This window comes from Sarcophilus harrisii, chromosome 3, assembly GCF_902635505.1.
Source record: "Sarcophilus harrisii chromosome 3, mSarHar1.11, whole genome shotgun sequence".
In the NCBI taxonomy this organism is placed as follows: domain Eukaryota; kingdom Metazoa; phylum Chordata; class Mammalia; order Dasyuromorphia; family Dasyuridae; genus Sarcophilus; species Sarcophilus harrisii.
The window spans coordinates 454,019,070-454,044,686 of record NC_045428.1 but is presented as its reverse complement, the minus strand read 5'-3'; the positions used below and the strand labels follow the sequence as shown (position 1 = coordinate 454,044,686).

The following is a 25,617-nucleotide window of genomic DNA, read 5'->3' as shown; positions in this document are numbered from 1 at the left end:
TTTGAAAACCTTTGGATTCAGGTAAAAGCAATGAAGTTTCCAAAGGGCAAATATTTATTTTGGGAAAGGAAGATCAACATTTCTCATCGGCAAAATAGGCACCAAATGAAAGTCCCTGCCATAGTCAATGAATAATTATGGTGCCATTTCAAAGCCCTGAACATTCCTGATTCCAAAACAAGAACAGAAGCATAAAATCAATGGCATAAAGATACGATAAACATCTGTAAACAGAAAAATGTAATGATCTTGTACTCTGGAGTAGCCTGCTGAGTAGCAATAAAGTAGAACAGGATAAAAGCAGCAAAGCAAGTATGGGGAAATAAAAATGTCCCTGAGGGTTCTAAAACATTAAAGCAAGAAAGCATTCTCTTGAAAAACTAGAGTTCTTTTACTTACATAAATCATGAGGGTCAAAGGGCCGAGGTGGATCTGGCTCCCAATCATCCATATCTGTATCTTCACCATCTTCCTCCTCCTCATCCTCTTCCTCATCATCTTCTTCTTCTTCTTTTGCCTCCAAGCTACCCATGGGGTTCTGCAGAGGTGCTAAAGGATCTGAGCCATCCACACCCTCCATAGGAGGTAACACCTGATTATGGACGGGCAATGAGGCCTAAAGAAAGTGTAAGGAAAAATGAGAGGGCTCATATATATGGCTGATGATTACACATAATATAAGACTTTCATGGTGTTTATCCTTTAGCTCAATTTATTTCAATATCCAACAAAAACTACTTTCTTATCCACAGGGCACATGACCTCAAAACATTCCTCTAATAAAATAAAATCTCTAAATTCCTGACTGCTAAGACAAAATAAGTCATTTAGATCTTTCTTTTAAAATGTAAATAATTAGGGGCAGCTAAATGGTGCAGTGGACAGAGCAACAGTTCTGAAGTTAGGAGGACCCGAGTTCAAATCTGACCTTAGACACTTAACACTTCCTAGTCATGTGACCCTAGGCAAGTCACTTAACCCCAATTGCCTCAGCAAAAATAAATTAACTAATATAATAAAATGTAAATGATTTGGGAGTTCAATTACAAAAGGAAAAATGTCAAAATAACTGATAGATAGGACACAATTTAGGACTAGCACTTATCTCCAAGGTGTATATATTTTATCTGTATAGATACACTAGCAGGAAACAAACATTAGTTAAAACAAAATAGCATTTTAATTTCTGAATAGGTATTAAAGATTTCTATATATTGCCCTAAACTCTTCTATTCAGTTTTATTTCTACTACTCTATAACAAGCGCCTTCCACTGTAGTCAGACCAATCTGGCCCTTGTTCTGAGTGCACCATATTTCCCAAAAGAATGTAAACTCTCTTGAGGGCATGGGCCCTTTCATCTTTGAATAGTGTCTGGCACTTAAGAATAACAACCACCACAAAGGCAGCATTTATATAACACTTGAAGGTTCACAAAGCACTTCAGAAACATTTGTCTCATTTTATCTTCACAATAACATTGTGAAGTAGATATTATGGTCATTCCCATTAAACAGATGAGGAAACTGAGGAAGACAGCACTTAAGTGACTTGTCCAGAAGTCCAGTAGTTAGGTAAGTATCCAATTTAAAGTCAGGTCTTCCTGATTCTATCCACTGTGCCAGGAGAAAATTAACAAATTCTTACACCTCAAAGTGAGCATATCATGATCACTTCCACTTAAATTACAGGCTGTTTCTAGTTGAAAGTGATCTTAGAGACTACTCTCTAAACCAACCACTCATTTGCAGTTGAAGAAAAAGACCCAAAGGAGCTCTTGGCTTGCCCAAGGTCACATAGGAGGAGACTGGGAGAGACAGAGGTCCTTTAGCTTTGGAGTTGGGGTGAGTTCTTCTAGACCATGTTTCTGAACCTTCCTTCATTTCTTTTTCTTTTGGTCCAGACCTATGATCTCAATGGTGCAAGTAACTAACTGAAGGAATGCCCTCTTCCATCACATGTCCAATCCTTCTGAAACTTCACCTCTTGGTCACCTGCAGCCCTTAGAGATTAAGTGACTTACTGTTCTGGGATGTACAACACCTTCTTGCATTTTCCCCCTCATTTCCTTGGAAGACCCTCTTTTCTCTTCCTTCCATCTCCTTAAACCTTACCCATCTACTAAGGTCTGACTTAATTGCTGCTGGGGCAGTTAAATGATACAGTAGCTAGAGAACTGGACTGAGCCTTGACTCAGGAAGACTCATCTTTCTGGGTCTGGCCTCAGACACTCACTACCTGTGTAAGGAGCCTGGGCGAAACTTTGCCCTGTTTATCTCCTTTTCCTCCTCTCTAAAATGAGCTGCAGAAAGAAATGGCAAACCCCTCTAGTAGCTCTGCCAAGAAACCCCCAAATGTGGTCAAGAAGGATCAGGCAGGAATGAAACAACTGAGCAGCCCACTGAACCCCACAGCTGGATTGTACCACCTGTCTCTGAGCATCTCAGAAGGGGCAGCAATCTCGAGGGACTGACCTGCTCTCAGCATCACTGAAAAGAGATTGTAAGGTCAGGAAGGGCAGCAAGTGTCCTTTATCTTTTTTTTGTATCTCCAGCACTTTATAGCATGTCTGGCAAATGGCAAGTGCTAAATAAATGTGTATTGATTGAAAATGCTTGTTGAAAATATTAGATTACTCATTGTCTAGGGGATGGGGTGGGGGGAAGGAAGGGAGAAAAAATTTGGAACACAGGGTTTTGCAAGGGTAAATGTTGAAAACTATCTTGTGTGTATTTTGAAAATAAAAAGCTATTATTGAAAAAAAAAAAGAAAAGAAAAGAAAAAGAAAGAAAGAAAGAAAATGCTTGCTGATGCTGAGAGCTCAATGAGAAAAATCCAGAGAGAATTTATGGCAATGGCAATGGCAATACTTAAAAAGGAGACTTATATGTGGAGTCAAGAATGACTGGAACTCAATCCCAACTCTGATACTTGCTACATGTATGCCCCGGGGTGGGGTAGAGAGGGTCACATCTTTTCTAAACCTCAGTTTCCCCTTCTGTCAAATGGGTATATTAATACACTACATAACAAACAGGCCATTGTGAGAAAAGCAAAACTATAAAGCACCGTGTAACATAAAACACTAAGTAGATTTGTGCCACACCTTTGACCTCTGTGTGTTAGTTTTCTCATCTATAAAATAGGAACAAGAATGCCCAAGTACATACTGTTCAGGAGTACAGTGAGAATAAAATGAGAAGATGTCTGTAGAGCACTTTGCAAACTTTAAAGCCCTATATAAATGTCATTTACTATGATTCTCCTCATTAGAATTTTAGTGTCTTATAGTCTTCCCAGTGCAAGTGAGGGTTCAGTTAATCCACTCAGGATTCTGAACCACTCAGAATAGATTGTTCAATATGTGCTTAAATTAATCACTAAGGATAGCATAAAGTGGAAGCGCATATATACCTATATACTCATCAATTCTTCATCTTGTTGCAAAGCCCAACTGGGAAAGACTGTATAAAGCAACTGTGTGTTAATTTTACTCATTATTTTGAAACTCTAACAGCCAAAATATTATTCCCAGAAGAAGCTACTGAAAAGACACTGGTTAGACAAGATTGTTGCTGGCTACTGGTTGCTGCCGAGAAAACCGATACAAAAATAGGTGGTAACATGCAGCTATTGTAAATACATTGGAGATTTCTGTAAAGACTGAATAAGTGCATCATCTTGAAAGACTGCTGCCAAAGCAAGGCTAGAGCATCAGATGCCAGGAGTATGCAAGCTGTTGATGAGGAAACCATGAAAAGGGTGAATCATTTCTAGGTACAACAGATACATTTCATATCTATTTAGGGGAACCCACTAAACTAGTGAATTAAGTTATATAGATTCCCTAAAGATCAGAACCAACGAGCCTATGTATTATGTTTATGGAGACAGCCCCTGTTCAGACTATGATAGGCAAGCATTAACAATGTAATGCATAAACCTGCTAGAAAATATAAAGTCTTTTTTCTGTCTTTTAGCATGCCAACATGGCCAAAATAATTTCTGCTGCTACAACTTATGGAATATTAGGGGTTTTTAATTTCTTTTAATGCCCATTTTCTACAATTATCTTTTGAAACTACATAAAAGTATGTGAAGACCCAGTTTCTCTGAAAGATGTAATGCCAAATTATATTGGATGACAGCAAATGCAAACAAAACACTCCATGAGTCCTACAGAGGCCAATTATCAAGGCAATACATTCTCTTTTCAGTGTCTATAGGGAGTTGGACTTGCCTATCTCAAAGTACAAAGGAGAGATTGTGTTCCTACCTCTATCTGGAGGATACAGATGTCTTCCCTAAGGATTAGGAAATGCATATAATGAAACAAGATTTCAAAACTATTTTTCTATTACTAAGGGAGAAAAAAAAAATCAAAAACAGAAATCTGCCATAACTTAAAAGAACAAATCCCTTACCTAGCTTTGTAAAACTATGTCTTCAGATTTCTCTCCTAATTTATCAAGTTCAGTCAAGAAAAAACTTGACTTTCTAGGGCAACTAGGTGACATAGTAGATAGAGCATCAGCCCTGAAGTCAGGAGGACCCCAGTTCAAATCTGGTCTCAGACACTTAACACTTCCTAGCTGTGTGACCCTGGGCAAGTCATTTAACCCCAATTACCTCAGAAAAGGAGAGAGAGAAAGAGAGAGAGAGAGAGAGAGAGAGAGAGAGAGAAAGAGAGATGCCCTTCCAAACAAAAGCAGGACAGACTGATAGTGTGTGACAATGAAAATGCTGACCTGATAGTTCCTGATACTGTTTTATAGAAAAAAATGCAATTCAGTGGAATTAAAAGATTATAATAATAATTAATAATAGTAGTTACCCTTTTTACCATGCTTTAAGATTTGCAAATCACTTTACTTATTTAGTCTCACAACAACCCTGAGAGAGATACTATATTATTCCCTTTTACAAATAAGAAAACTGGTTCTGAAAGAGGCTATGACTAAGCCTGGGTTACAGGGTTAATAAATATGTGAGAAAGGATTTGAATTCAGGTCTTCATGACTCAAAATCCAAAACTCTATCCACTCCAAAATCTACAGTTTAATTTCTTTTGTTGTTGTTCAGTCATTTCAGGGCTGTCCAACTCTTTGTGACCCTATTTGGAGTCTTCTTGGCAAAGATACTGGATTGGTTTGCCAATTCCTTCCCCAGTTATTTTTACAGATGAGGAAACTGAAGCAAACAGAATTAAGTGACTTGCACAGAGCAGAATTGCTAATAAATAGTGCTGGATTTGAATTTAGATCTTCTTGACTCCAAGCCTGGTGCTCTGCACTGACATTGTACCACATAGCTACCCAAAGACTCAAAGTTTACTCTAGTCATGTTGCCTTGGTCAAGTCCCAAATTCTAATCCTCAGTTTCCCCTTCTGTCAAATGGGTATATTAATACTACATAACAGGCCATTGTGAGAAAAGGAAAACTATAAAGTACTATATAAGATAAAACACTAAGTAGATTTGCGCCATTACTGCTACTTACTATACTCACCAATGACTAGAGTACAAATTTTCCTTAGCACCAAACCAAACCAAACCCAAGTAGATTTCTATTAAAATTTGAGAAACAACAAGAAAGAGAGAGAGAGAGAGAGAGAGAGAGAGAGAGAGAGAGAGAGAGAGAGAGAAAGGAAGGAAGAAAGAAAAAGAGAGAAAAAGAAAGAAAAGAAAGAAAGAAAGAAAAAGAGAGAGAAAGAAAGAAAGAGAGAAAAATTTGGAGAGTTCTTGGAACTCCATAAGCACCTGAAGAATTTCTAATTGAACTTATGCATCAGTATTTATGGGTAAAATTCCATCATATTAAATACCATTACAAAGAAGTCTTTGTACAATAAAGTAATTTCCCAAGCATGATTTCAGATAAACCTGAAAAACCTATATGAACTGATGTAAAATGAAGTGCTCCAAAGTGAGCAGAACCAGAAAAATACAAAGAAAAGCATTTTTATACGATGATAAACTGTCTATTCTCAGAATACCATGATCAAAGACAATTCCAGGTGGGCATAAATATAAGGATTGGGAATTCAATGTAATGATTTTTAGTCATCTCCCAGAGTTCTTTCTCTGGGCGTAGCTGGTTCAGTTCATTACTGCTCCATTGGAGATGATTTGGTTGATCTCATTGCTGAGGATGGCCAGGTCCATCAGAACTGGTCATCATATAGTATTGTTGTTGAAGTATATAATGATCTCTTGGTCCTGCTCATTTCACTCAGCATCAGTTCGTGTAAGTCTCTCCAGGCCTTTCTGAAATCATCCTGTTGGTCATTTCTTACAGAACAATAATATTCCATATGACCAACAGTACAATAATATTCCATATGACCAACAGGATGATTTCAGAAAGGCCTAGAATCCTGCCATCTAGGAGAGGGGGTGGGGGGTAAGAGGTGAAAAATTGGAACAAGAGGTTTGGCAATTGTTAATGCTGTAAAGTTACCCATGCATATAACCTGTAAATAAAAGGCTATTAAATAAATAATAATAATAATAATATTCCATAATATTCATATACCACAATTTATTCAGCCATTCTCCAACTGATGGGCATCCATCCACTCAGTTTCCAGTTTCTAGCCACTACAAAAAGGGCTGCCACAAACATTCGTGCACATACAGGTCCCTTTCCCTTCTTTAGTATCTCTTTAGGATATAATCCCAGTAGTAACATTGCTGGATCAAAGGGTATGCACAGTTTGATAACTTTTTGAGCATAGTTACAAACTACTCTCTAGAATGGTTGGATTCGTTCACAACTCCACCAACAATGCATCAATGTCCCAGTTTTTCCGCATCCCCTCCAACAATCATCATTATTTTTTCCTGTCATCTTAGCCAATCTGACAGGTGTGTAGTGGTATCTTAGAGTTGTCTTAATTTGCATTTCTCTGATTAATAATGACTTGGAGCATCTTTTCATATGACTAGAAATAGTTTCAATTTCTTCATCTGAGAATTGTCTGTTCATATCCCCAAAGAGATCTTAAAGAAGGGAAAGGGACCTGTATGTGCAAAAATATTTGTGGCAGCCCTCTTGTGGTGGTCAAAAACTGGAAACTGAGTGGATGCCCATCAATTGGAGAATGGCTGAATAAATTGTGGTATATGAATGTTATGGAACATTATTATTCTATAAAAAATGAACAGTAGGAGGATTTCAGAAAGGCCTGGAGAGACTTACGTGAACTGATGCTAAGTGAAATGAGCAGGACCAGGAGATCATTATATACTTCAACAACAATACTATATGATGATCAATTTTGATGGACACGTCTCTCTTCAACAATAAGATGAACCAAATCAGTTCCAGCTGTTCAATAATCAATAGAACCAACTATACCCAGCAAAAAAAAAAAAAACCTCTGGGAAATGAGTGTGAACCACTACATAGCATTTCCAATCCCTCGGTTTTTGTCCACTTGCATTTTTGATTTCCTTCATAGGTTAATTGTACATTATTTCAAAGTCTGATTCTTCTTATGCAGCAAAATAACTATGGATATATATATATATATATATATATACACACACATATATTGTATTTAACATATACTTTAACATATTTAACATGTATTAGTGTACCTGCCATGGTGGGGAGGGGTCTGAGGAGGGGGAAAATTGGAACAAAAGGTTTGGCAATTGTCAATGCTGAAAAAAATTACCCGTGCATATATCTTATAGATAAAAAGCTATTAAAAAAAAAAAAAAAAAAGATTGTTCCTGAGAGGAATTCGTTTTAATCAGTTTTGAAGGATCTAGTTGGCAAAAAAAAAAAAAAGACTAAATTTAATGCTTTCAATCTATATGAAATGTATCGGGGAAAAAAAGCAATCCTAGCTCTTATCAATACAGATATTTAGAGCTAGTATCATTGGCAAACCATTCAAAAATGACTGCTGCTAAAAACAAAAAACAAACAAGAACTGGATTCATACAGGATGCTAAGCCTTTATATAAACTGAAAAGACCACTAAATATTATAATCAGCATGTCATTTTCTCTAAATTTTCTTCATAATCATATTATTATACAATACATTAGAGGAAGACTAACGTTCTTTGAAAACATTAGGATTATAATATTCTAGGAAAGAGAGGTGTTAAAGCCCAATTCCCCAAAGATCTAGTTCTGTTCAATTGGTTCCTCTGATTACTACTTGAAAAAAAAAATAACCTGACTACCACTCTGTCTTCCCTATGTTTCTATTTATCACCAAGGGCAACCATCCTTTCAGTGACGAGGTTTTCAAATTCAGCTATCTACTCTTCCCTCTCCCTTACCTTGATGTATACTCAATTTCCAAGTATTACCAATTCTAACTCCACAATAATTCCCCTATGAATCCCTTTCTCTCCACTCATAAAGTTAATACCCCCACTGAGGCCCTTATAACTTCTTGTCTAGACTATTCCAACAGCTTTCTAACTGATCTAACTGATATCAGTATCATGATCCTATTTCAGCTGTTAGTGCAATCTGTCTCCTCAAATTATTCTGTAGCTGCTCACCTAGAATACTCCCTGACCTACCCCTCTCCTTAGAATGTAAGCATCTGAAGGAAGGGTTTGCTTTTTTTTTTTTTTTTTTTTTGTCTTGGTCTCAACAACACCTAACAGAGCTCCTCAAACATATTTCAACTGTAATCAGACCAACAATATCTATACTGTTTATAGTTGCACATAAATGGTGTTCAGCAAATGCTTGAACAGAATTTGTTGGTGGCTATTAAACCTATAGTTATATTTTTTCAAATAAATGTTCACCAAAATATTTTTTATTTAAGCTTTTATATTATATTATATATATTATAGCTTTTTTTATTATTGCTTGACAGAACATATGCATGGGTAATTTTTCAACATTGTTCCTTGCACTCACTTCTGTTCCAGCTTTTCCCTTTCCCTCCCTCCACCACTTCCCCTAGATGGCAGGCAGTCTCATACATGTTAAACATCTTAAAGTATATCTTAAATACAATATATGTGTACAGATCTGTGCAGGCTCTTATTGCAGAAGAAAAATCAGATTCAGAAGGTAAAAATAACCTGGGAAGAAAAATAAAAATGCAAGTAGTCCACATTCAATTCCCAGTGTTCTTTCTCTGGGTGTAGCAGATTCTGTCCATCATTGATCAATTGGAACTGAATTGGATCTTCTCATTGTCGATGATATCCACTTCCATCAGAATATATACTCATTTGGTATTGTTGTTGAGTGTATAATGATCTCCTTCACCAAAATATTTTTAAAAGGTCTCTCATCTGGAACTTTTTCCCTTTTCATCTCAACCTCCTGGTTTTCCTGGTTTTCTTTAAGTCCCAGTTAAAATACTACCTTCTATTGGAAGCCTTTCCCAATTTCTCTTACTTCTATTGCCTTCTGTTGACCGTCAGTTTATCCTTTATGGTCTTATTTGTGTATTGTCGTTTGCATGTGGTCTCTCATTAGACTGTGAGCTTCTTGAGAGTAAGGATTGTCTTGTACCTTTCTTGTATTCTTCATGCTTAAACCAGTGCCTGGACCCAATAGTTGATTAATAAATGTTTATTGACTAACTGACAAAGAGATGAAAGACATTTTACAAACATTTTGGTGAATATTTATTTGAAAAAATTTAATTAAAAGTTTGGCTAGAAAGTAAGAAATACCAATTCAACAGAATTGTGGCATAAGGTCTGAAAACAGGTTAAGAATTAAATTACTATGAAAGCACAATAAACTGAACTAGCAAACTGATTTTACACTGTCGAGAAAGAGGAAAGAATCAGTCTCTGAGGTTTGAAATCAGGACTAGATGAATGATGAAATCATCAACAAAAAAAGATAAATCTATAAAAGTAACAATTTAGTTGTTAGAAATATTTAGCTTGAGCTGATGCTTCATGGCTCTGAGTCATAGAATCCTCAGTCTCAAAGGAATTAAAATTGACAACCACCTACAGACAATGACGAGGTGGATGTGATCAAGCTGCAGCATTTAGTGTACACAACTCATCTTTTTTAATACTATGTCATCAGAAATTGTATGACCAGGAAAAAAATAGAAATATTCATATATCAAGAACAATAGCTGGACAGTGGGATAGGCCACACGCTGCACTAATTACATCCATACAATGTTAAGAGATCTAGAAAAGGACTTCCAGCAGGCTAGGTAGACCCCAATCCTGTGGTAAAGGATAGCACTATAAAAGTCTAAGGGATTCATGGATTATCCAAAGGAAGGAATCTAGTAAACAGGGAAAATTACAAAGCAGGAATTGAAGGCAAAGATTAAGGCTAGATATATAGATCTAGAAGTTATCTACTCAAATGCAATGTTTTACATGAGTTTACCAAGCTATTAGACCCAAACAAATAATATCCAAGGATCTGAAAGAACTTGCAAATGTGAACCTCTGAGAGTTGTAGAATTGTAGAGAAGAGGAAAGGGATAATACATGCTTTACCAATCTTCAAAAATGGGAATGTAGATTCTGAAAACAAAAGATCAGTATCTTACCATCCCTCCCCAATTAAGTTGTAGAAGATCTTCTTAACTGGCATTTAATGAACATATTATAAATTAAGCAGAGAATTTCTGATCACCAGAAGTCAGTATGAGTTTGTATAGAACAATTCATGTCAAAATAATTTCACTTCCTTTTGTAGCAGGTTTATCAAATTGGTAGATCAATGGAATGATGTTAACACAAAATCTGAATTCAGGCAAGGAATTTGACCTCTTCTCTCATGTTATTCTTATAGGAGAGTTTTAGGTCAGACAGATAATTCACTTAGATATAGTCAGAGTTAACAGTTTATTCTGTTTCAATCAAATTACTTCAAGTAAAGAATTGTGATCACTCCTGGACACCCTATTTAATGAGGAGCACTGTTAGCTAGAAAATGTTAAAAGAAGAATGACCAGGAATATGGGGAGACTTAAAACTAAGTCACATAAGGAAGGACTAGTTGAATATGTGGGTGTTTAGTGTGGAAAAAGAAGACTTAGAAAAAACATCATCAAAAACACTCCCTTAAATAACTGTGCTGGACACAGCTTTCTTCAACTTTTTGAAGAACTATTATGTGGAAGAAGGATTAGGTTTATTCTGTATAGGTCCAAAGAGAAGAAATAGGATTAATGTGTAGAAGGTCCAGATACACTGTTTTTGCTTCAAAATAAGGAAATGACGTCCAATAATTAAACCAATCCAGTAAAATAATGGATTTACTTAATGAGAAGGGCATTCAAGTAAAAGTCAGATGATCACCTGTCAAGAATGAAGTTCCTTTTTTTTTTTTCCCTTGGTTAAGGCTACTAGGGTTAAGTGACTCACCTAAGGTCATACAGCTAGGAAATGTTAAGTGTCTGAAATCAAATTTGAACTCAGGTCCTCCTGACTTCAGGGCCGGTGCTCTATATACTGTGCCATCTAGCTGCCCCAAGAATATAGTTTCAATGATGGGGATTAACATAGAGTCTAAAAAAACACCTTCAAATCTGAGGGGATATGACTCTACACCAAGACAAAATTATACCTCAATGCAAACTGAATGATAGCAACTAAAATGAATAGAACTGGAAGAATGCCAATGTAGAAACATCTAGACCAGGGGTCCTCAAACTTTTTAAATAGGGGGCCAGTTCACTGTCCCTCAGGCTGTTGGAGGGCCGGACTATAGTAAAAACAAAAACTTTGTTTTGTGGGCCTTTAAATAAAGAAACTTCAAAGCCCTGGATGAGGGGGATAATTGTCTTAAACTGATGCATCTGGCCTGCGGGCCATAGTTTGAGGACCCCTGATTTAGTTCATGTATTCTACACAAATTCAAGGCACAGGTATAAAAACTGCTCATCAGTAATAATTTGAAATTTGATAAATCAATTAATAAGCATTTATGAAGTACCTGCTATGTGCCAGGCATTGTGTTAGGTGCAGGGGATACAAAGAAAAAGTTCTCATCCTCAAAAATTTACATTCTATATTATATAGACACACACATATACATATACACATATACATGTATGTGCATATATATACTATATGTATATAGAGACTTCCCATATATAAAGATTCCCAAAATATATACATATATACATATTTATCCCTAAATATATCTATGTGTATAGAAAACATACACAAATATTTATTATATAATATATATGTAAAAATAAATAAAGGTAAAAGTTTTGTAGATGAATTCATTAGGAATTAAGAAAGGTTTCAGTAGAAGGTATATCTAAAGAAAGCAAGGTGTTCTGTGAAATAGAGATTAAGAGGAAGTATATTTTATTTGTGGGAAATAGCTCATGCAAAGGCAAAGAGATAGAAGATGGAAGGTCATAGAAACTAAAAGACAGTATGACTAGATCATAGTGTACATGAAAGGGAATAATGTATTATAAATCTGGGAAAGTAGGTAGAGGTCAGGTTGTGAAAGGCTTCAAAAGTTAAAACAGAGAAGCTTTTATTTGATTCTATAAGAAATAGGAAGCTATTTCAGTTTTCTGAATATGGAAATGACATGAAAAATATTATAGAAAAAAAAAAACATTTTGGCAGTGATGTGTAAGTTAGATTGAAGAACAGATTTGAAGTATTGAGACCATTTAGAAGGCTACCATGATAATTCACAAAATAAGTGAAGAGGGCCAGAACTGAGGTATTGAGTAGAAAAAAGAGAATATGTGGGAGAAAGATTGTGCAGGTAGAACTGGCAACTGATTGGATATAGAGAATAAGTAGGGGAAAGCCAAGGATAATGTTGAGGATACAAAGCTCAATAAGGAAAGAAACTATGCCCTCAACAAAAAGAGAAAGGACCTGAAAAGACTTAAGTAAACTGATTCAAAGTGAGGTGAACAGAACCAGGAGAACATTGTACACTATAACAGCAATAGTGTACAATGATCCACTGTATGAATGATTTAAGCTATTCTAAGCAATATAAAGATTCAAGACAATTCCAAAGGATTTATCATGAAAAATTCTAACTGAGAAGAATCTAAATACAGATCAAAGCATACTATTGTTCACTTTATTTTTTGTGAATGTATTTTTCTTTTGGTTTTCTTTTACAACATGATTAGTCATATGGAAATAGGAAAATGTTTTGCATTACTACTCATAAATACCTTTATCAAGTTGTCTGCCTTACCAAGAAAAAGGGAGAGAGGGGAGAGAAGAAATAAAGAGAGAATTTGGAACTCTAAAACTTTAAAAAAGTAAATGTTAATGTGCAAAAATGTTTGTAGCAGCCTTTTTTGTAGTGGCAAGGAACTGGAAACTGAGTGGATGGATGCCCATCAGTTGGAGAATGGCTAAATAAGTTATGGTCTATGAATGTTATGGAATATTCTTGTTCTATAAGAAATGATCAGCAGGATGATTTCAGAAAGGCCTGGAGAGACCTTCATGAACTGATGCTGAGTGAAGTGAATAGAACCAGGATATCATTGTACCCAGCAACAGCAAGATTATACAATGATCAATTCTAATGGATTTGGCTCTTTTCAACAGGGAAGTGATAAAGGTCAGTTCCAATGGACTTGTGAGAGAGAGAGCCATCTGCATCCAGAAAGAGGATTGTGGAAATTGAGTGTAGATCACAACATAGTATTTTCACTTTTTTTGTTATTTGCTTGCATTTTGTTTTCTTTCTCATTTTTTTCCTTTTTGATCTGATTTTTCTTGTGCAGCATGATAATTGTGGAAATATAGATAGAAGAATTGCACATGTTTAACATATACTGAATTACTTGCCATCTGAGAGAGAGGATGGGGAGAAGGGAGGGAGAAAAAAATTTGGAACACAAGGTTTTGCAAAAGTGAATGTTGAAAACTATGCATATGTTTTGAAAATACAAAGCTTTAAAAATTAAAAAATTAATAAAAATAAATGTTAAAAAATTGTTTTCACATGTAATTGGAAAAATAAAATTAATTAAAAAATAAAAAAGGGAAGTTAGAAGGTGGCTTTGGGGAAAAAGAATGAGTTCAGCTTGGAAATAGTGAATTTTAGATGTCTGCATGATATCTCTGAAATAATCTAATAGACAACTGGAAAAACATAATTAGAGCTCTGGAGAGAATTTAAGATCGAAAATATTCTGAATAAAGACTGAAGAAGTAATCAAGAGTAAATGCACTATCTAATTGATAGCATATTGCTTGGCTTTTCAATATGCAGGAATGCTACTGAAGAGAGGAACAGAAGTTGGAAATCAAAATTTCAAAAAAGAATGCTATCAATTAATTTATTTATTTTTTAAAAGAGTCAATGCAGAAAATAATAGAAGGCTACAGTCTTGAGAATACACACAATATTGAGGGACATAATATAAATGACATAGCAACAAAGGAGACTGAGGACAATTAAAGGGGATAGATTAAAAATCAGACAGATTAAAGGAGAAGCAGGAGAGAATAATGCTTAGAAAAATACAAAAGAACAAAGTATCTAAGAAGAGAGGGTACTTAACAGTTTCAAATGCTACAAAGATGTCAAGAAAAGATGTGGACTGAGAAAGGATCATGAAAGGATCATCAAATTTGGCAATTAAAGAGATCATTCAATAGAGAAATTAAATCAAGAAAAAAAAAAAGATTGCAAATGACTAGCAATAAATAAGGGAAGAGGAAATACAGGTAATGGATACAAATAGCTCCTTCCAGGCATTTGGCCATGAAAAGGAGGAGATATATAGAAAATCATTCTAATAAATTGGTTTCTATGACCATGAAACAACAAACCGCCTTCCTATACAAATAAACATTTCAGAAAAAATCAAGGTGAAACAAAACAAGGTTCATGTTATCTCTTAGCAGCAAATTAGCCTCCTTCTTATGTACAAGGTGTGGGTATTCCAGTGTCAGTGGAATTTAAAATTACTTAAGTAAAAAATAAAAAGGGAAAGTTAGAAGGTGGGTTTGGAAGAAAAGATAATGAGTTCAGTTTTGGACATAGAGAATTTTAGAGCCTGCATGGTATCTCTGAAATAATCTAATAGACAATTGGAAAAACAAAACTAGAGCTCTAAAGAGAATCTAAGATCAAGAATTTTTTAGGACTGTTTTAGGAGGTAATAGAGTAAAAAATGCTTGTTTTCAACAGGAGAAGGAGGAGGATGGGGAGAAGAAAAGTGGGGTACCTTTGCTCTATTAAGTGTTGTTCTATTAAGACATAAGAAATGTCTTAAAGATTATCTAGTAAGAACTGAAGGGGAAAAAAAAGGCAGAAATATCAAGTTTCAAAGATTCATGAAAGGGGCAGTTAAGTGGCACAGTGGATAGAGCACCAGCCCTGAAGTCAGGAGGTCCCGAGTTCAAATCTAGCCTCAGGCCCTTAACATGTCCTAGCTGTGTGATCCTGGGCAAGTCACTTAACCCCAATTGCCTCAGCAAAAAAAAATAAATAAATAAAAAATTGGAATACAAAAAAAAAAGTGTTTGGAATACAAAAATTAAAGATATCTCAAGAAATGTGCAGAAACAAGTAATTTTACAAAGTACAATACATGGAATCACAGTATAAATCCATACACACAAAATGCTCCTAAAAAAATTCAAGAAGGGAACAAATACTGTCACCTGAGAAACAAGAAAAATGTCACAATGATGATCGTGGCTATGTAAGGAGAAAGAAAAGCATAGATCTAAACTATATTTGAGAATTAGAATCAACAGAACTTGACAGTTGATAAAAAGACAGGATAAAGGGTCAGCTAGATAGCTCAGTGGATAGAGAACTGGCCCTGATGCTATTATGGAGGACTGTCCAAGAAATAGAAAAGTGATATTCTACAGATAATAAAGTCTTCCGGAAGATCTTGCAGGCAGGTGATGTTGCACTGAATGTATAAAAAACATAAAACACTATAGAACCTTCTAAATGAGATCTGCAATCACTCAAAAAAGTTTCATCTAGCCATTCTCTAAAAATCAAATAGATCAGCATATGCTTATTTGCCCAGTCTAAGGTATTCAACTAGAGAGACAACTCACAGAGGTAATCTACCACTGTGTATGTAAAGGGAGTAGGGGGAGGGGAGAGGGGAGAGGAGAGGAAGGGAAATGTGTGTATATGTTTTCTAAGAACTCACACAGACAAAGTTCACCCAGAGTCAGACAGGTAGCCGGGAACATCTAGGGAATGGTTCTATGTTTTTAGTCACTCCAACCTTAGGTATGATTCAGGCCAATTCCAATATACTCATGATAAAGCCATATGCATCCAAAGAGAGGATGAGGGGAACTGAATGTGAATTATAACTTAATATTTTCACTTTTGTTGTTGCTGTTGTTTGCTTGCTTGTTTATTTTTCATTTTTTCCCTTTTGATCTGATTTTTTTTGTGCAGCATGATAAATGTGAAAATATGTTGAGAAGAATTACAGATATTTAATCTATATTGGATTATTTGCTATCTGGGGGAGGGAGGAAAGGAGAAAAGAGAAAGAAAAATTTGGAACACAAGGTTTTGCAAGGATGAATGTTGGAAACTATATGTATTTTGAAAATAAATTTTTTTTAAATAATAATAATATTCAGGGCTACAAGTCATGAAATACCACACTTTAGAATTAAAGTTGAAGGTGACCCAAAGGACAAAGGAGAAGCACATGGTATCTATATAACGCCAAGGAAGGAGGACATCCCCACACACATCTGTCAAGCAAACCCCACTGTGGAAGATTACAGGAAGTCATAGACAAAAGTCACACCTGATAGACAAATATAGATGGTGTATAATTTGTACCACTGGAGGAAGTATCCACATCAACGAAATCTCAAATCCATTGAAGTAGAGAAGTAACTTCATGGATAGAAGGTGATCAAAAGGGAAAGAAGCTAAAAAAGACTAATATCCAGAAAATTCTGAAGGAAAAATGTCAAATTTCAACAGATCTGAACTCTATAGAAAAAATATCTCTAAGTCCCTGCAAAAAAATAGAAAAGCAGGTGCTTTTAGAAAGTTATAAAAACAGTGAGCATAGAAGAAATATCTTAAAGATTATCTAATAAGAATTGAAGGGGGAAAAAAAAAAAGCAGAAATATCAAGTTTCAAAGATTCATGAAAGAGGCAGCTAAGTGGCACAGTGGTTAGAGCACCAGTCCTGAAGTCAGGAGGACCTGAATTCAAATCTAGCCTTAGACACTTAACACTTCTTAACTGTATGACCCTGAGCAAGTCACTTAATCCCAATTGCCTCAACAACAACAAAAAAAAAAATCATGAAAAAGAGAAACTAAATGGAACAATTGGAGAAACTTCAGTTTTAGAGTCAAAATGGAATGTGAGTAGAACAAGCAAGTTCTCCAAACAAAGTGAGTCCAGTTAATGGAGAAGCCATCAAACAAAACCTAATGAAAACTTCAAACTGACTCAAACTGCAAGGATCTGCTATCATACATAGAAAACCTCTGGCACAGGACTTATGAAATGTTATATATATATATAGTTCATTCTAACAAGTTACTTTTATTTCTGCTGTTTTAGATTTCATTCGTTTTACAATTTGTGTGTGCATTTTTTAAACTGACAACAGTAAGGAAGTAATTAGGAAGTAACCTTCAACAGGATCCTCCAAGTTCTCAATCATATTCAACAACATATAAATTCAACTAGTGACCAATACCTTAAAGGTATTACTTAGGATGTCACAGTCTTACATAGCAATGTTCAATATCATACCTTAGTTTATTCATTATCCTTTAAATCTGAAAACAAAGGCATCAAATTCCTTTGGGAAAATAACATAATAAATCAATCTTATTACCCATCACCCAAGACATAAAGTAGCTGAGCTATATAGGTACTATACTACTTAAAATGAAAGTGTTTGTTTTTAGCTTGAATTCCCACTAGTCTAACACTTTTATCTTCCCTCTACACTTTCACAATCATTTTTATACGGCTTCTAAACAATTTGACACCATGAAAAACCTCAAACAACCTACTCCCCAAATCCCAGAGTTAATACACTATATTAGATATAAAAGAAAAAAAAAATAAGGTTTTTTGAGGTTTGCCTTAGGAAAAAACAAATACCCTGTACTTTCAGCAAACTGCATGGTACAAGCCAAGACTGTGCTTTATGTGCGGGATATAAATAGAAATCTAGTCCTTTTCAAGGGGAATACCACTCTGAAAATGCTTCCAAAACCCAAAGTGAACTCTTAAAATTCAGAATTGTTTCTTGAGGCTTTAATCAAAAGTTACTTTACCGGTTAATTTTTTGAACTAAACTATCATATTACAAAGCTGTTCTAATGTGGATTCCCTTATTACTAGGCAACTTGGAATTTAATTTTCAACTGACTGATTTAATTTGAAGGAGCTAAAGAAATTACACAATGTTTAAAAAAAAAATTACCCTAGAGCAGTGGGGTAAAATTCAAATAGAAATGGGGACCACTAAACCATACATAAGGATCCCTGTGGGCCAAATGCTGGCTTAATTTTAAAATGTAATATTATCTATATTTTATTAAGTTTTTATTTATTTGGGTATATCCCAATTACACTGGTTGGGACCATGCTTGGGACTATTGTAAGATACCTCTGACCTAGAGAATACAAACTATGTATGAGGGAGAAAACATAAACCAAGTCAGGAAATAGTAGTCATGACTGGATTGTTCAGAAGCAAAAGGAAAAGGCTACCTTCTTACCTGCTGAGCTGTGGCATCCTGCTGGACATAAGTCACCTGGCCTGGGTCTGTAAACAGAGTCTAGACAAAAGAAAAAAATATTTATCAAATAGATCTTTAGGTAGATTACCTACAACCCACACTGAAAATTATACTATGCTAAGTACCAATTCCTGGGAGAATTCTTTCTCACCATAGCCACTCATAATCCTACATGAATAAATAAAACAGATAACAATCCTACATTTGGCTAGAACCTTTTATTTGGGTGGCTCCAAAGAGATTTTATGAGATGACTATCCCAAACTAAATATCATATATCACTATTTTACATCCAAGTAAAGCTACCTCAGCGCCTTACCTGAATGTAGCAACTAATTAAAACGTTTATAAAAATTCTGAACAGGAAGTACAAAACATTTCACATCAAAATGAAAATATGATAGGGGATCAGATAATGCAAAGTACTCTTAGGTCAAGGCAGTTTCATTAAAAACTTAAGACTCTACTAAATCTTCCAGATAGTTTTATCAGTTAATCATGGAATCACAGACTCTTGGACTCCCTTGCTCAATGCATGAATCATATCTATAAGCCAATAAATGGTAATCTTGCCTCTGCTTGAATTCCTTCAGGGGCAGAGAACTATACATGATGAGACAGTTTATTTGGTTATTGAACAACTCTAATAATTAAAAATGTTTTCATTATTTTTACTTAAAATCTATCTCTCTGTAACTTGAAGGCCTATATTTGGCTCCTTTAAATTAAAAGGGAGTCCCCATACGCAAACTAGAAGACCTATATTTAATGACTCATTCAAACAAGGTCTTTGGCAACAAACGCTACCTGAAAAAAACCAACAAAATAGATAAACCCTTGGTAAATTCGATTAGAAAAAGTAAAGAGGAAAATCAAATTGTTAGTCTTAAAAATGAAAAGGGAGAACTTTCCACTAATGAAGAGGAAATTAGAGCAATAATTAGGAGTTACTTTGCCCAACTTTATGCCAATAAATTTGATAACTTAAATGAAATGGATGAATATCTTCAAAAATATAGCTTGCCCAGATTAAGAGGAAGAAGTAAATTGATTAAGCAGTCTCATTTTAGAAAAAGAAATAGAACAAACAAATGCTACCTGAAAAAAATTATGATTCAGCCCTAACTCAGGGCATTTTAAGATTTTTCCTCTGGATTTATCAAATTTTCTAGTACATATCTTGAGAGTTAATGTAATATATAATAATAAACAGACTCAACAATCACAAATGTGACATGCAATCTTATTTATATAAACAATTCTACACTAAAAACTGTAAGGGTTAAAATATGCAGGCGTGCCAAAAACAGTCTTGCCTATTTTATTTTTCATGAGTATTAAAAGTATTGCATTAAGTGGGTCCCTCTAGAAATTGACAGTATGCTTTCTTCTTAGGAGCAACTTGAGCTCTCTCTTGAATGTTACATAAGGGAGAATTAATATTACCAGAATCTTAATGCAAATGAAATGGTATTTATTTTGATAACCACTTGCATAAAGAATGCATTCATGGGCCAGCATGAAACTTATGAAAACAAAGATAGTTAATAGTTCTGTGTCATTTGCTAGAACTTAAAAGACTAATAGAATGGTTTCCAAAACACTTGGGGAGACATATGAAATAGTATAAAATGAAGTAAGCTGAACTAAAACACTGAATATAATAACAACAAAGGATGATCAATCGTGAAAGCCTTAGCTACTCTAATAAAGACAATGATCTAAGACAATTCTAAAGGAACCCCGATTATCCACTTCCAGAAAAAGAGCTTATAAACTCTGAATGAGGATGAAAGGGAATTATTTTTATTTTATTTTACTGTTTTCTTTTATTTATATTTTCTTTTGCTAAAATGAAAATACATTTTTCATAGCATCACATGCATAAATGTAATCAAATTGCCAGCATTCTCAAGGAGGGACAAGGGTAGGATGGAGGGAGAGAATTTGGGATTCAAAAATTTTTTTTAATTATTGTAAAAAAAATTTAATATTGAAAAATATTTAATGAAGTAAATTTTCAAAAATATTTTAAGATATTTCAGTTTTTGTTATAGTAGCTGTCATGCAATCAATAAATCACCAGCACAATTTGAACATGTTTTTTCTTTCCATTTATGTTTGGCAACAATTATGCAGAGCCTCTGCAGACCTGAGTTTTTGAATACCAGTTGCCTAAAATGAAAAACAATTTTTGTATTTTCTAGCTTAGAGCCAAGAGGGAGAAATCCAGAAATCTTATTTGACATACCTGTGTGGCTTCCACAGGGTGGATATAAACTAAGGTGTGCTCTGGAGCATCCACTGAAGTATAAGAAGCCCCATCTGCTGTGTAGACCACCTGCTGGGGTGGACGGTCCTGATCATCACCATACACAATCTGAGCTACTGTTCCACCATCAGGAACAAAGTGCACCTGGGGTAATAAAGCAGACAAATATATTCTTACAACCAAAGTCACTTTCCCAAAGACATATTACTATCCATGGACTATATATAGCTGGTTTTCTTGAGTAGGGATAATGAAAGAAGAATTTGGATTGATAGATCTATGTCTGCATTAAATAGCAGACTAGGAAGGTCTAATGAACTAATTTTTTTACATTATACAACTAGATTAAACTCACAAGGCCCCAAATTGAAGATGGGCCATCACTCCCTGAGAATTTTAAGGATTTGGTTGACAAATGTTATCAAATGTGTCTAGATTCAAGAGTCAATTTCTCTCAAAGACATAAAACTACTTGTTTCAAAACTGTTGGGATATATCTTTATAGCACCACATTGTTTGTAAAGTCATCACAATTGGAAGATAAGTCAAGTTCTTTAGAGCTAATCAAAACAAAGAATTAGAACATAAAAAGGAGTCAATTTCTCAAAGAAGTTTTATTTATCAGCAGATAGAATATTTCCCAAGGATCAAAGACTTAAAAAATATAAGCCTAGTTTTCATTATGCAGTATTAATTCCTAAGGGTAAAACGACATTGAACCAGATCTCTGATATTCATACAAGGACATGTCTAAAGGAGAGGGAACCAAGGGGATAGTAGATAGGCTGCCAGGATTGGAATCAAGACCAGAGTGCAAACCCAGTGTCAGACACTTATCAGCATCTGAGTCTGTCCCTGAACCTCTCAGTTTTCCATTTGCAGTCTTCCTCAGTTTCCTCTACTGTAAAATGGAGTTATCACCCACCTCCCATGGCTGTTCTGAGAATCAAATGAGAATGTTTGTAAAGCACTTAATACAGTACCTGGAACATAGTAGCTGCTTTAAAAATGCTTATTCTCTATCATCTACCAAAAGTATAAACTTAGGGAAAGAAATGCTCTATGGAATCATTTCAAAGTCAGGATCATAAGTGAAATCTTAACTATGATACCTATTTGGTCTTAATCCAATTCAAAAAATAGTTCAAAACACTTACTAAGTAACAGAAAAAGCAGGACCTTGGCATCTGGGAAAGATGGGTTCAAAGTCTATTTCTGGTGATCCTAGACAAGTCACCTAATCTCAAAGTGGCCCAGGAAGTCTTCTAAAGCTTTTAGCTATAGAACAATTGCTGATCTCCACTGGTGGAGATAAAGCTGGAGCTCTAGAGTCAGGAAGACCCGAGTTCAAATCTAGTTGGGTAACCCTGGGCAATTTTTTTACCTCAGTTTCCTCATCAACAAAATAGGTTGGAGAAGGAAATGGCAAGCCACTCCACTATCTTTGCCAAAAAAACCTTGAATGAGGTCAAGAAGAATTGAAAATGACTGAAATGACTGGACAACAATAATCAGTAAAGGGAATTTCCTCACCCCTAGCAGTAAAATCACAAGGCCAAACCAAAAATTAAGTGTTTGGAATACAAAAATTAAAGATAAAGATATCTTAAGAAATGTGCAGAAACAAGTAACAAAGTACAATACACGGAATCACAGTATAAGTCCATACACACAAAGTGCTCCTAAAAAAATTCAAGGAAGGAAAGAATACTGTCACCTGAGAAACAAGAAAAATGTCACAATGATGATCGTGACTATGTAAGGAGAAAGAAAAAGATGGCTCTAAAATATATTCGGGAATTAGAATCAATAGAACTTGACAATTGATAAAAAGACAGGGTAAAGGGGCAGCTTTATGGCTCAGTAGAGAGAGAACTGGCCCTGAAGTCAGGAGGATATGAGTTCAAATTCAGCCTCAAACACTTAATAGCTCCTAGCTGTATGACCCTGAGCAAGTCACTTAACCCTACTGCCTCAGGAAAAAAGAAAAAAAAAAAAGACAGGGTAAAAGAAGAAAGTCAAAAATGATGATAGGGATTCAAACTTTGGTGACTGGAAAGATAATGTTATTGTCAACAAAAACAGGGAGATTATAAGAAGGGCAAATTGGAGAAAGTCTGGAACATGTTGAATGCAAGGTGTTGGTGGGCTATTTGAGTGATGTCCTATATACAGGTTGAGATGCAAGACTAATTAGTATTAGTATTACTATTGCCCATTTAGTATTTAGTATCTCTTTGGGATATAAGTCTAGTAGTAGCACTGCTGGATCAAAGGGTATGCACAGTTTGATAACTTTTTGGACATAATTCCAGATTGCTCTCCAGAATGGTTGGATTCGTTCACAATTCCACCAACAATGTATCAGTGTCCCAGTTTTCCCACATCCCCTCCAACATTCATCATTATTTTTTCCTGTCATCTTAGCCAATCTGACAGGTGTGTAGTGGTATCTTAGAGTTGTCTTAATTTGTATTTCTCTGATCAATAGTGATTTGGAACATTTTCATATGAGTGGAAATAGTTTTAATTTCATCACCTGAAAATTGTCTGTTCATATCCTTTGACCATTTATCAATTGGAGAATGGCTTGATTTCTTATAAATTAGAGTCAGTTCTCTATATATTTTGGAAATGAGGCTTTTATCAGAACCTTTAACTGTGAAGATGTTTTCCCAGTTTGCTGCTTCCCTTCTAATCTTGTTTACATTAGTTGTGTTTGTACAAAGGCTTTTTAATTTGATGTAATCAAAATTTTCTATTTTGTGATCAATAATGATCTCTAGTTCATCTTTGGTCACAAATTTCTTCCTCCTCCGCAAGTCTGAGAGATAAACTATCCTATGTTAGGAAGCATTTTTTAAGTGGTAATAACTAACTCCAGTAAAACAAAAGCTTCCTGATAGATGATCTTTCCCAGCCCAATATGATAGAAGCTGTGGGACTCAGCAGACTCAATACTCAGAGGCTACGAATTAGGAGCACAAGACAAGGTTTGAGGCATAGTTTGAGAAGGAAGGAAAAGCACAGTGCCTTGCACAAATTACCTGCTTACATGTCCACTGAACTCCTCAAATGCACAGGAGCAGTAAGGCACCAATGACAGGATGCCAAAGGGAACAAGAAAGAGAGCTCCGACTGAAGAGAACACAGGGCAGAGGCAGGAAAAAGGAGCAACAGAGCACAATGTGGCCCAAAGGTCCAGCAAGGCCGAGGCGGAGCCTGCACCATAGCAGGCCAAAGCCAGGCTGCCAAGGGCCGAGAAGCGTGGGGGAGGGAGCAGATCAGGATCTCCATCAACAAGCACTTAGGAACAATAGGCACTTGGAGCAGGAGTTATGCTTGGTGCCCAGGCTGCACAAACATACACCAAACAGTCCCTGCCCTCAAGGAGCTTGGGTCTTATTGGGAAAGATAACCTGCATCCATATGGACACATAGAAAATATAAGGAACGCAGCTGGGAGGCACCGGCATCAGGAACATCCTGAACCATGGCAGGTCGGCTCCTCAGCTCTTTGTGGCTCAGAGTGGGGCCCACAATATGGAGGGTTAGGTGACATGTCCAGGTCACAGCCAGGGGCCCGACTTGAACCCAGCTCATCTTATGGCTCTAAGGCCAACTCTAGGCATCCTGCAGAGCAATTTCTGCAGATACAAATAATACAAATAACACAAAATCACATCCAGTTCTGAATGGGAGGGGAGACCCTTGCAGTGAGCTTTGAAGGAGGTGGCAGAGGGTAGGAAGGAGGGCATTCTGGGCCTGGGGGGATGTGTTTGGGAAGGCACTGAGATGGAGAACTTGGCCTGAGAATCCACAAGAAGTCCCTAAGTCTAGAATACAGATTTTGCAAAGCAGAGTAAATTACAAAAAGCCTGGAAATAGGCTGGCACCAGATGCTAAAGGCTTTGAATGGCCCATCTAGGTACTTGTGGTTTATCTAAGAGACATGGAGAAGTGGCAAAAACCTTTTCAACAGCTGAGTAATGGCTCAGCCACTCGCGTTAAGAACAACAGCAATGAAGATCAAGGAATATGGTAACTCAGATTCACCATGTGTGAGACTAAGGGTGAAAGAGGGAAATGATAGGATAACAAAGTAAGAGAACAGATCAGCATTCTACATAGTATCAAGGATGAGCTGTTTTCAAGAGAAAGGCATATTTCTTTTAGTGATAAAAGATAAGAAAGCATAAGAGGAACAGATTGAGGAATTAAGGCAAACATATTACCAAGAAAATGAGGTTCAAGAAGGAACAGAGGAAGAAAAGGATACACAAGAAAAAGAGACTATGAAAAACTAGAACTGGGCCTATGGAGTTGGAAGAGTAAACAGGGGGCAGGAATTTTCCCTTAAGTAGATGGCAATCCTGAATCACAGGAATAAGGAGAAGTAGGAATCTGCTAATTATAATGTAGGGAGATCACCAACTGGGGAGAAACCCGTAAGAATAAGTTAGCTCTAAGGTTTCAACTAAAATGGTAATATGAAAGAATTTCTATTAGTAGTATTTCCCAGGAGGAGTTCCCTCACGGACTTCAGTGGGGACAGAAGGGATAGTGGAAGCAAATGGTGGCAAGAAGAGTTCTGAACATGAAGAAAAAAGTCCTGATGTTCTCTTCTACTTAACATATTCTAAT

General features: G+C 35.8%; 1 protein-coding gene across 5 annotated transcripts in view; it reads right to left on the bottom strand.

Annotated features, from left to right (window-relative positions):
* Positions 1-25,617, bottom strand: part of PRDM10 (PR/SET domain 10) — a 130,098-nt gene that overhangs the window by 62,883 nt on the left and 41,598 nt on the right. For all 5 annotated transcript variants that reach the window (XM_031960895.1, XM_031960894.1, XM_031960896.1 and 2 more), the window contains exons 3-5: positions 20,953-21,117; positions 18,681-18,740; positions 400-616 (exon numbers count right to left, since the gene is read on the bottom strand). In XM_031960895.1, coding sequence (XP_031816755.1) covers positions 400-616; positions 18,681-18,740; positions 20,953-21,117 — 442 coding nt within the window. The remainder of the gene's footprint in view (positions 1-399; positions 617-18,680; positions 18,741-20,952; positions 21,118-25,617) is intronic.